The 12,193-nt window shown below is 46.2% G+C and overlaps 1 protein-coding gene across 1 annotated transcript; it reads left to right on the top strand.

The window, feature by feature from the left end:
- Positions 1-1,812: 1,812 nt before the first annotated feature.
- LOC118790365 (transient receptor potential channel pyrexia-like) lies at positions 1,813-10,207 on the top strand. The gene is made up of 19 exons (XM_036547272.1): positions 1,813-1,836; positions 2,330-2,417; positions 2,891-3,030; positions 3,139-3,225; positions 3,456-3,606; positions 3,876-4,037; positions 4,574-4,683; positions 4,967-5,087; positions 5,343-5,371; positions 5,878-5,969; positions 6,293-6,407; positions 6,540-6,710; positions 6,966-6,973; positions 7,371-7,538; positions 8,138-8,256; positions 8,695-8,899; positions 9,408-9,615; positions 9,697-9,782; positions 9,985-10,207. The coding sequence occupies exons 1-19, from the start codon at positions 1,813-1,815 to the stop codon at positions 10,205-10,207; spliced, it is 2,307 nt and encodes a 768-aa protein (XP_036403165.1).
- The last annotated feature ends 1,986 nt before the right edge of the window (positions 10,208-12,193 follow it).

Here is a 12,193-nt window from a genome sequence, read left to right as displayed (position 1 = left end):
GGATGTAGTCTAATTTGTAAGTCGCTTTAGGTAACAGCATCTGTGAAATGAATAGATCTAAATGATGAATGATAATTATTTTAAATGGCAAGCTTGTTAATTCTAAACATCAAAAACGGTTTCAGTAGAATTATATGCTTAAAGGTACATCGTATGCCTCCTTGATTTAACTGCTAAAAGCCTGCCACTGCTTGTTGGAAACATACGGCGTGAGTGCAATAATTTGTTAACGGCAGTAATTGTCAGGTAAAGTTTAAAACTTTTATTTTCGTTTGAACAGCTGTCATTGTAATTGGGAATACACTCGAAGCAGTGAGGAGTAGGTGAGGTAACGATACACTTCTGATATTGATATGGACTTGAACTGAGAACACTGAATTTGGAAATTAGTATCAATTGGAAGTGACATGTCAAAGGAAACCTGTTTGGAACCTGTGAATCTGCTGTCTCTGCTTTCCTCATATTTTTTTACTCTGTTCTTGCCCAACTCTTGTCACCCCTGCTCTGGAACCACTGCAATAAAGACCACAGCCTGCTCTGATCTGAGACTGTTTGTCTGTTGTGCTGGACTTTTGATTACCCAGACTCCACCCAGGAGGTATATGGCCTGCAGTAACCAAGGAGCCAGCTGTCAGTAACGGTGCTGGAGTAGTCACCCCCCCCCATGTCAATCAAACTTTTTAACCGCTTGCACCCCGGAAGAACTACCACGTTTGTTATCTGAAGGGCGTGTCCCAGCGCCCCAGTTTCATGTTGGAAGATGTGACACATTTCTGAGGTTTCTGATTGGGCAATGGACCATTCTGCAGGTGGGCTTATCGGTTGTCATCATTGCCTGAAGTGGGCTGTCATGCAGGGAAATTATCCATCACTTTGCTTTCACATCATTTGTTTGGTATATCTTACCGGTGTACCTTTTAAGGTCAGCATGACTGACATTATCCATTAAAAAAAGATGAAAAAGAAAATAAAAGTGTTCTTCCTAACAATTATCCCTAACATATCATAATAAAGTGAATACAGAGTCTGTGAATAATGACCTATAAAAGCAAGATTATCTTAAATCACCGTGTTTCTGTGTGTGCTTGTGGGTGTCTGTCTGTCTGTCTGTCTCTGCCCATGTGATTACATGTGTGATAAAAGGCCTTGATCCATCACCACCAATGTATACGTGTTAGCAGATAAGGAAAGCCATAAACCAGGTTTTCCGTTTCTGTTTTCTCTCCTGACAGATACCTTGAACCTCAAGGCTGTTCTGAGTAATAAGATAATGCCAGCATGTTGTGTAATGTGCGCATGTGCACTTGTTTATGGCCTGTTGCCCTGGTACGTTGGGAAGCCTAATCACCGCCAAACACAGTGCTCCCGTACAAAAGTGTCTAGATAGCGCATTGCTCTTTACAACAACTGTGGAGCCCTGTGTTGGGTAGGTCTGTATAAGGTCAGTCTAGTTTGGCCATGCGTTTGGTAGTTGTATACAGGGAAATTGTGCTTCATTTTTGTTAGCTGATCTGGATGAAAACATGGTGAAATGTAATGTAGTTGATCAGCTGTAATGGTTTGCTGTGTGCTAGGTAACTGTCAGCCCTGGACTGGATAGCTGTAGTGGTTAGTTCTATACTGGGTAACTGCTGGTTACCTCAGAACTGCATACCTGTGTTGGCTGTCTCTGTATTGGACAGTTGTGGTGGTTACCTCTGTAGTGGGTAACTGTTGCAGATAGCTGTGTGAAGGCTGCCAAGGTGGCTCTGGATCAAGATGGTGAGGTCGAACCAGGTCAGTCCCGCTGGCCATGAGAATGCAGCATTCGAAATGACCGATGGAGTCTTCAGCCAGGTGAGAGAAACTTGCCCTCAGGAGCTGGTTCATTCTTTAATTTTTTACTATTTTTATTGCTTCAGACTGCCTTTTTTATTTCTTTTTGTGTAAATGTTGGCTCAGTGATCTGACTGCCACTGCAGTAGACACTAAGGGAGATCCGCTCATTTTGATACTGTATATTAGAGTTCAAAAATGGTGAAATCATTTACTGTGTGAAGAGTATAATGTAATATACGTTATTGTATATCATAAAGCAATAACAAGACCTCGTTAACTGGAGGTTTGGAACAGTGAGAATAATGAATAATGGGAAAGACGCCTTTAGTGTGTAATGTCTAAGTGTAAATGTAAGCGTAGATGTGTCTTATTGTTCCAGTCCCTGTGTGTGCCATATTTCTGTGGAACATGTTAGAGCTTGTTTGCGGTGTGCAGCATGTCAATGCATCTTGAGCGAGGCATGTTTTGGGGGGGGAATGGTGTGTTGAGTAAGGTGTGTTTGTCACCGCAGGCAGATACACAGCCCATGGGCTCTCGGGTTTCCATGACATCCATCACCAGCGCGGTGCGGGCAGCAGCTCATTGGGCTTCCTATACCTGTAGCCGCTGGAGACGGACTGTGTGTGCACGGAGGAATCCAACTGGTGAGCACCAGCGCCCACCTGCACAATGAGCAACCAACCTCCTGCTCCAGCTACCTGTCCAAATAACTACCCCAACTCTTAAATATCTTAATAACTCATAAATATGTAACTAACTGCCTGAACAGAACTACCTGATTAACTCACTGATTAACTACTTACTATTCAAGTAATTAACTACGTTCTCAGAGATCTTTCTTGCTCATGGATCTGAATAATTTCTCTCAGTTTACTCATTTTTTTCTAGTTTCGGGCATGCATTAATATCTGTTTCTGGGTTGCTATGGTTTCAGGTGCAGAGATTTTGCTCTGATCTCTGAAGATTGATAGAGTTCATTATTAGAGCTCAAGCATTAATTAAGCTTGTGGCTTGCTGCAAGACTGGTTTTTACCTTGCCAGACACTGTTATTAAACTCTGCATGTCTTAAAGGGAAGTCGTCCAAGGTCAAATACCAGGGACTAGCCCGGGATGATGACATCACTGACAGTCTCAGCAAAAACTATGACCTCAACAAAAGGCTTCTGGATCACTTCAGGGCGCTCGCCGACAGTAACCAAGACACAGACGAAGTGAGGAGGGGTGGGCTGGGGGGGAGGGTTGGCTTTGTGACGGAGGTGAATTCGGAGGGTGTGGAGAGTGAGGGCACTGACCCCTGTCTGTGCCGTGCATCTCCTCAGGTGGACCTTCAGTACCTGCACAACACCATCAAGGACGGAGCTGACGTCAACTCCGCAGACAAATATGGACAGACAGCCCTGCATGAGGTGGGGTCCACATCTGATACCCCCCAACAAACACACACACACACACTCCAACCTCAACCACCCTCCACCACCCAGCATATATGGCATCTCCTTCTCTGGGTCCTTCCTCTTATCTGACTCAATGTGTTTGGTTCTACGTGAGTGTAGACTTGAACCTTGTCATTGGTTGGCTTTGTGAGTTTTCCCAGCAGGCTGGGGGTTTGATTGTGTGCCCCATGTCATGTGACCAGATCTCGCGGGCTTGGAACGCGGACGTGATGCACTTCTTCCTGGAGAGGGGGGCGGATGTGCAGCGGGCCGATTCGTATGGGGTCACGCCCCTCCACGTGGCCGCAGCGCTGGACTACGAAGAGATGATACAGTTCCTGCTGGAGAGACAAGGTCAGAAACGTGTGTGCAAGTGCATGTGTGTGTGTAGTACATAACATTATTCATTTGCCTGGCAAATGGTCTGTCCACAGTAATGGAAGTAGCCTACGTGTTTACACATTGTCCATATTTACTGCTGCATATTGGCTGAGGCAATTCAGGTAAAATACTGCGGTACCCCACTTGGGAATTGACCCCGCAAACCTCTGGTTACCACTACACAGCATTACTACCAGCACATCTTGTGTGAAGTCTCTCCTTCCTGTCTTTTTCCTGTAAAGCGGACATTGGGGCTCGTACCCACAAGGACCTGCAGACCCCCTTGCACTTTGCAGCGAAGAACGATGCCGTGGGCGCCCTCCGGATCCTCCTGCAGCACGGGGCTGACATCGCCGCCCGCGACTACAAACAGAGAACCCCTCTCCAGCTGGCTGCCAACCTGGGTACTGCCCGGCCTTAACGTGCAGCAGGCTGGCTGTGGTCTGTCTCACAACTGTGCCTGTGCTGGTGTATCGAGCACGTGGAGTTCTCTCTGTGTTGACGCAGTTTTTTCTTAACATTGTGTTCTGTGTGTGGTGTTTCAGATGTGCGGTAAAGGGTACGATGTGTGCTGTGTAACTTGCCCTGTGTGTGTAACTGTAGTGTGTGGTTTCCCATGTTGGGTGTGTAATGTACACTGCAGTCAGTGCATGATGTGGAATATCGGTGTGATGTGTTGAGCGTAACCTGTTCTGCGTGTGCTGTGTGTGTTTTCAGTATTCCATATCTGGTGTGTACTGTACGTTTTGCTCAGCGCGTGCTGTGGAACGGGTGTGTTGTTGGTTGTGTAACGTGGTGTGTTTTGTGTGTGTGTGAGACTGTAGTGTGCGGGGTTCCATGTGTGGTCTTGTGTAAAGTTGCTCTCACAGCTCTTGCTGTGGCGTAGACAGGGCGTGGGGTGTAGCGTTTAACGCGCTCCGCGTGTGCGCTCTGACTGCAGACCGCAGCGAGGCCGCGCGCACGCTGCTGGAGCTCGGGGCGGACGCCGGGGTCCGGGACTCTGACGGACAGCTCTGCATCACCGCCATGATCGGCCGAATGCCCCCGGTGGTGAGTGCCGCTGTGGCTGATTCCAAGGACGCCCGCCTGCAGCGCTTCTCCCCTGATCTTTCGTAATTGAAGCTGATGCTTACTAAAATATTAACATTTAGCATTCTCCCTCAGTCCTGTACATCTTTCCCTTGCTGACAGTGAAACTACAGGCGGTTTCATTAATGCAGTCTGGCCTTACTTATCTGATCTTACTGAAAGCCTGCTCTTTCCACACTGTCCTCTTCCTCTGTCTGTCTCACATTCGTTTTGAGTATTTGAACGCCCGTCCTCGTATCTCTAGGCCCAGCTGGCGCTGAACCAGTTCCACGTGACGGACCGAATGACCCGGCAGCAGTTCTACTACCTCCACCTCCTGGAGCCAGAGCCACCCTGCAAGAGTCTCCAGAAGACAAGCTCACGAGGTACCGGGCCAGCTTGGTCAGAATGAATGCGATGTGTGCAGTAGAGACCGAGAGGTGCCCTCCCCCTGTCTGACTAAAACCACTTATCCTTCTAACCAGAACCTGACCACATTCTCACTCCGGGAGGCTCACCATGAGCACTCAGTCCAACAGACTTTCACAAAATTTAATGTGGCGTGTCTGGCAAGGTAAATCATGTTGTGTAAGTTTCTTCAGTTGTTCTTGTTTGTGCTTTTTTTTTGTTCGTTTTTTCAGCACGGAATGCAAATGAACCCACATCACCGGTAAGCCGTTTCTAACGACGGGCTCTGTAATGACACACGCTGTAATGAGACGGGCCGTGATTGATGGGTGACAGCAGATGGTTCTCGGATGATGGCAAATTGAGGATGATTAAGGCACAGTCGTTGAATCATGATTGACAGCGGATGATATATGATGCATTTATATGGATGGGTGACAGCATGGGACGTGATGAGTTTAGGTTGATGATTGACAAGCAATGATATGTCATTCCAGTTGGTTGATGATTGACATCTGTTACATGATGTACATAATAAATAATGCTTAAGTTCATCGGCAGCATACGATGGCAGGAGATATGTGACGGCTTTAATCAACAACTGTTATGTGTTTGTGTGGGTTGAAGATCAGCAGCCGATATGTGTTTAGGTTGATGATTGACATCCGACAGCACGCAGATCACCAAGCACACGGTGATTGGTGATCTGTGGTGGCTGGTGATTGGCAGCCGATGACCGGGGCGTGACGGGGGCGTTTCTCTCGACAGCTGGAGTTCATTGTGCGCCAGGGCAGGCTGGACCTCATCATGCACCCTGTGGTCCTGAAGTTGATCGCGGTGAAGTGGAACCTGTACGGCAGGTGGGCACCACTCAGGCGGGGCACCAGGAATCGCAACGTGAGGCGACGCCCGATCTGAGCCTAAAAAACAGAACGGTCCCAGCAAGCTCTGCTGTTACAGGCTGCTATCCTTAACCAGACTGGACCCACTGATCCCCTCCCTGCATGGTGTTTGAGGGGGTTAGCACAATGAGTGTTAGAAACAGCTAAGGAGACTGGTCCCTGGGTCCAGCTCTTGCTGTTGCCGGGCTTCATTGCTTTGGTGGTGATGTAGGACTGGGAGGGGGCCGGGATGAGGTTTGGCCTGGCCTTTCAGATGCATCGAATGTCATCTGTCTTCGCAGAGCGGGGGCCTGGATACTTTTACTCCTCAACTTCTTCTTCATCGTTTCCTGGACGACGGTCGCCATCTCCGTGTCCGTGACCCGAGCGGAAGAGAAGCCGTACGTCTTCCCCGCGGTGAGAGAAAGGAAACACAGCTGACAGAGGGAGGAGAGGAGGGACGGAGGATGGAAAACATTCGATAACAGGTGGGAGCGTTCTCTCTTTTTACCCTCTTGTCTGACCCTCCTTCCCCCTCTCTCTCTGTAGGACTGGTGGCGGGTGTTGGTGGTGGTCTTGGCTCTGGGCTTCACTGTGATGGAGATCTGTCAGGAGGTGGCAGAGATGCTGCGGTCCCGCAGGAAGCTGCTAGGCTGGCAAAGCTGGTGTGAGCGCAGGATCAGCGATGACTTACGCTGCGCTCACCCAATGTGGCCCGAGGTACACAGCGCCCCCTGCTGGACAATATGCACATCACAGTTTTAATGGATCTTGGATGTACCGAAACAGTTAGAGCTGTGTGTTCTGGCAGAATTTTCATTTATTTCATGTTGCCTACAGTGTTATCCTATGTTGATAGTAGAGTACACTGGCAATATGATCATTAAAGTAAGAATATAGTAACACCTTAGCCAATATTAATAGATGATGTTCTATTCTCAATTGCATTCTCAGTTGACCTTCTTGGTCAAATAGAGGTTAAAGTAAACTGTATCATAGTTAATTAATTCATTGTATGTATTATTCATTGTATGGGAATGTGTAATGATGTTATTGAAAGTGAGGGGATTTATTGTGTTCTGTTCTGAAGGAAAGACATTTTTTGGAGGAACAGATGAAATTCATCAGAAAAATGAAGCCCGCATACCTCCAAGATCTTTGGTAAATGTCCTTTCATTTATATATAAATTTACAGATATATTTCATGCTTCATTTGTACACATATTCCCCAGTTAAAAGATGTATGTTAAAATGCTGTGTTAGTGTAATACTTTCTAACCACCCTATAAACAGGATTTAGTAATATATTTTTTACAGGATGCGTTAACAGTTGATTAGCGGAATAGTGTTGATGTGTCCTATTTGCTGATGTCTTTGCAGGAATGTATTTGATTGGTTGGTCTATGTGCTGCTGATAGCAGTGTTTGGGGTCCACGTGGCAGACATCTTCATCATTGAAAGCACGCTGCGGACATACAGCCTGCGCCTCTTTGCGGTGACCGTCATCTTCCTCTGGCTGAGACTGATGAAGCATGTCAGAGCCTTTAGGTATTGTTTGCAGAATGATGACAGCCTTCATTCAGTTACCATGGTAACACCTGGATAGAATGCTCAGGTTTCATGGGTAACACCTGGTCAGTGTCTTTGGCGAGCCATAATGGGAACACCTGGCCAGTGCCTGAATGTAACCATGCCAACACTCAAATAAAGCTCCGCTACCATAGCGACATCCACTCAGAGCTTTGGGCTCACCGTGAGAACGCTGTTTTGTGCATTCCATAGGCCAGCTCTGGGGTGGGGTGAGCTAATAAGACAGAGAGCTTTGGTCATACTAATAGCAGAAATAACAATCAGACATTTTATTTATAATGCAACACTCAAAATATGTCTCTTCCTGAAAATCAGTCATCAGAATTTCTAATTTAATGGATTGTAAATGGTTTCTCATGGTTTCCCCAAATCTAATAATATTAGAATACAGTTGAAAAGTAATATAGTAGAGAATATTGGCATGCATAAACTCTGTTCTTGTGACAAACCTCCATGTTTCAACACACTTTGTGTGAAACTAAGTATTACACATTTGCTTGCCCAGTAAGATGTTATATTGTACTGCATAATGATACTGTGTTGTGTTGTAAATTTAGGGTGATGGGCCCGTTCATTGTGATGTTGGGGAAGATCGTGGGGGATGTTCTGCGGTTCCTCTTCCTCTACATAGAGATCTACATCCCCTACGCCTGTGCCTTCTGGATCATTTTCGGAGGTGAGGAGAATAGGGGAGTTGGTCCTCTCCCTCAAACCCAGAGGGACCTTGTGCAGCTGAGGCCTTGCATCTCATTATGAAAAATCAACTAACTGTGTCAGAGCAGACTTCCCTTATCACTTCATTGCCCTTCAAAGAGTAATTCTACCCTTCAGCTTCAATTAGAGTCACTCACATAAAAACGCAGGCACAGAGTCGATGACCTATACAGACTGACAGAGAGAAACATAAAACATACATCTCAAATTTATGTGCTTTACAATTACCAGACATGCATGGTGAGTGTCCGTTCGAGGGTGTGATGTTTGGATGGCCAAAAGAACAGGAGCACAGAAGGCAGCACTCTGTGGGTACCTAAAGAGGGTGGTCTCAATATTTGGGTTGTATTTGTCCCTGCCTCTCCATCCCCCCCCCCCCCCCCCCCCCGCCCCGCTGCAGGCACGGCGGCAGTGCCCAGCATGGAGACCGTCCCGAAGCTGCTGTACAGCCTGTACCGGCTCACGCTGGTGGACGAGTACGAGTTCGACGCCATGGTGGCCGAGGACTCCATCATGGCCCACCTGCTGTGCGGCACCTTCCTGGCGCTGTCGGCCATCCTGTGCGTCAACCTGCTGATCGCCCTCCTGTCGGACACCTTCCAGAGGTGCGTCGGTGCGCGCTACCACTTTTGGGGGCGTTTCGCACGCACCCGTGAGAGTGCTGTATCAGTGTGGGGGGATGTGTGTATCTCTGTGATAGTGAGTGTGTTTCTGAGTATGTGTGCGCGTTCTCTCTGTGACAGTGAATGTATTTCTATGTGTGTGCATGTTTTCTCTGTGATAGTGAATGTGTTTCTGTTTGTGTGTGTGTGCGCGCCCGCGTATTCTATCTGTGAGAGTGAATGTGTTTCTCTGTGTGTGTGTGTGTGTGTGTGCGCCCGCGTGTTCTCTCTGTGATAGTGAATGTGTTTTGTGAGTGTGCATGTTCTCTCTGTGATAGTGAATGTGTTTCTGTTTGTGTGTGTGTGTGTGTGCGCGCCCGCGTGTTCTCTCTGTGATAGTGAATGTGTTTTGTGTGTGTGCATGTTTTCTCTGTAATAGTGAATGTGTGTTTGTGCGTGTGAGCTCTTTGTGTGACAGTGGATGTCAGTGTGTGCTCTTTGTGTCCTGCAGGGTGTACGATAATGCCTTTGCGAACGCGGTGATGCAGCAGGCCTCCGTCATCCTGCAGGTGGAGGAGTCTATGCCTCGTCTGCGGCGTTTCTGCGACGACCAGCACATCCACCGTCACTGCGCCCCCTTGGCAGAATTCTACGATGAGGACATTGAGACTGACCCGGACCAGCACGCCGAGATGGCAAAGCTTACCACACAGATCAAGGTAACAGAAGAAAGCAGCTGTGTGTATGTGTGTATTTGTGCGTGTGAGTCCTGTCTGTAACAACTGAATTTGTTCCTACAGGAGACTCTGGATGAGTTTTTGGAGATTAGCAAGCAGGCCAGCCCCCTGGACCCAAGGAAACCAGATGATGCGGACAGAGGTGCAGGGTGGGTAGTGAACTCCAGAGCACCCCGTCACTGTTCACTTATGACCCAGCCCTTTTCATTCACAATGTTCCTGAGGACCATCTGCTCAACAGAGCCACGTATCCCAGAATGCATCAGGACTATGACTTTTCCTTCTTCCTACCTTTTCTGTCTCTGTCTCTCTCTCTGTCTCACCCTTTCTGTCTGTCTCTCTGTCTTTCAGGCATAGACGGCCCTCAAGTCCAACATCCCCACTGGGTCAGGGAGACTGTCTTAGGACTCTACAGAAGCTGCAGAGGGACCAGAACCAGCAGACCCAGGACCTAAGCGCCCTGAGGAGGGATGTGAGGGAGCTGCAAGCTCTGCTGCAACAGCTGATCCAGAGTGGGCCCAGCTCACGTCAGTACCACCACCATCACTGCAGCCAGTCTGGGTCAGAACCATAGAGGGAGTTTAGCACAGCCAGGCTGGGTTACAATCAGAGAGAAACACAGAGAGAGGTGAACATACTCAGCCTTGAACATAAACTCACACTTGAAAAGGGAAGAAGGCCCAGCAGAGCTGAAGCTCTGTCCCATATGCTGAAATTTGACCTTGAGAACACCTGTCAGCGGGGGTTGTGTGCTAACTGTACCTGTCTCTCTGCAGGGGCGGTCTGTGAGACTCAGCCTGCAGAGCCCACAGTGATGGAGGACATTCTGCCTCAAAGGTGCATACCCATCTCTCTGGAGTCTACAATGAGACTCCAGAGAGTCTCATTGTAGTAACTAGTATACAACCCACACAAAACAAATGCAAATGTGTTTGCAATACATTCATGGGCTTAACAACATATTTCTCATTATATTACGTTGCATTTCCATATGGGAAGGGTGTGCAGGTCTTTTACTAATTCTTTGTCAGCTTCAGTGAGCATATCATTTTAATCTTTTGAGGAGACAAAACAAAAAGACAAAGACGCAGATCCATGACTACCTGACTGCTTAAATAATACAAACCCATCACGGATGGGTTTTTTTACTTGAGGTTTTGAATTTTTAAACAGATTGCAGTGCAAGGTTGGTGTTCAATGGGCAAAATAGCACACTGTCCTATGGTTCAGGACTACACATATGCCATAGTATATCCTTGTCATAATCAGGGCTGTAAAACAGTGAGCAGCTATATGACAGTCATAATAGATAAGAGTTGACCTTGTTGCTGAGGTTGTGTCATCACAGGGATTCTTCCTACTACAGATCCATGGGACCTCAGCAGGACACTGAAACTCCCAGGCTGAAGAGTGACACCCTGACAACTTTACAGACTGAGACAACCTCACACACAGGGCCTATCCATGAAAAGCATGCCTTCTAATGCTGGGCTTGTGTGTGTGCGTCTCATGCACGGTATCACTAATCTTTGTAGCACATTGAATAGCTGATATAATAGGCTCAGTAAATATGTTGAGCCATCTGCTCAATTTAAAGGTGAATGAATTTGTGGAGCGTGATAATGACTGGTTAAAAAAACCACACACCCACATGCTCACACAGCATATCCATAACTAGCGAAGGAAAAAAAATGCTGTGTTACCCGCATTAACAAGAGTTGTGTCTCAAAAACCCATAAAATCACCATATTAGATTTTACGCCACTTTGAAAAGCACTTAAATGTCAATTCTTCATGAACATGCTGGGCTTTTCAGCACTTGGTTAGTTATTTGCAATCCATTTTAGTGAAAATGTCATCTCATAAACTGACCCATTTTACAATCATTCTGCCATTTTTAAATCTTCTCATGAACTCATACTGTCTGAAGTAAAATATGTGAAACCCTTTTTGCGATCTATATCTACATTGTAAAGGAAAAATTGATTCATCCAACATGCCAATGGGCAAGCACTAGAAACTGATTTCTGTGTGGAAATCTGAGTAAACCATGTTTGAACTTGATGGAATTTGGCACGCTTATACAGATCTGGGATATGTCACCACACCGGATTTGACGGTTATTGATCACATCATTTTGTACTTTGTCCCCGGTCAAATATAGCTTGCAGCAATATGTCAAACCATTTTCATTTAGTCCTTCTGACATAAGTGATTGTATTCTTGTCACTTCAGAGATTGTGATGAGTTAATACAAGATGAACATCACTGATTGTATTGACTGTTAAGGATCTCATTTATATGTTCACAACCAGATTAATATATATATATATATATATATATATATATATATATATATATATATAAATAACTCATTGGTTCTTGTACCTTGTAAAGTGTAAATAAAAATGTATTTAAATAGCTTTTATTGCTGAGTTTTACATATCTAGAGTAATAATACCTTATGCATATACTTATTGTTTTTCCAAAGTTATATATATATATATATATATATATACACACACACACACACATACATATATATACACACACACACACA

The sequence above is a fragment of the Megalops cyprinoides genome, chromosome 15 (assembly GCF_013368585.1).
Source record: "Megalops cyprinoides isolate fMegCyp1 chromosome 15, fMegCyp1.pri, whole genome shotgun sequence".
Taxonomy (NCBI): Eukaryota; Metazoa; Chordata; class Actinopteri; order Elopiformes; family Megalopidae; genus Megalops; species Megalops cyprinoides.
The sequence above is the reverse complement of the archived record's forward strand: the minus strand, read 5'-3'. Positions and strand labels throughout refer to the sequence as shown.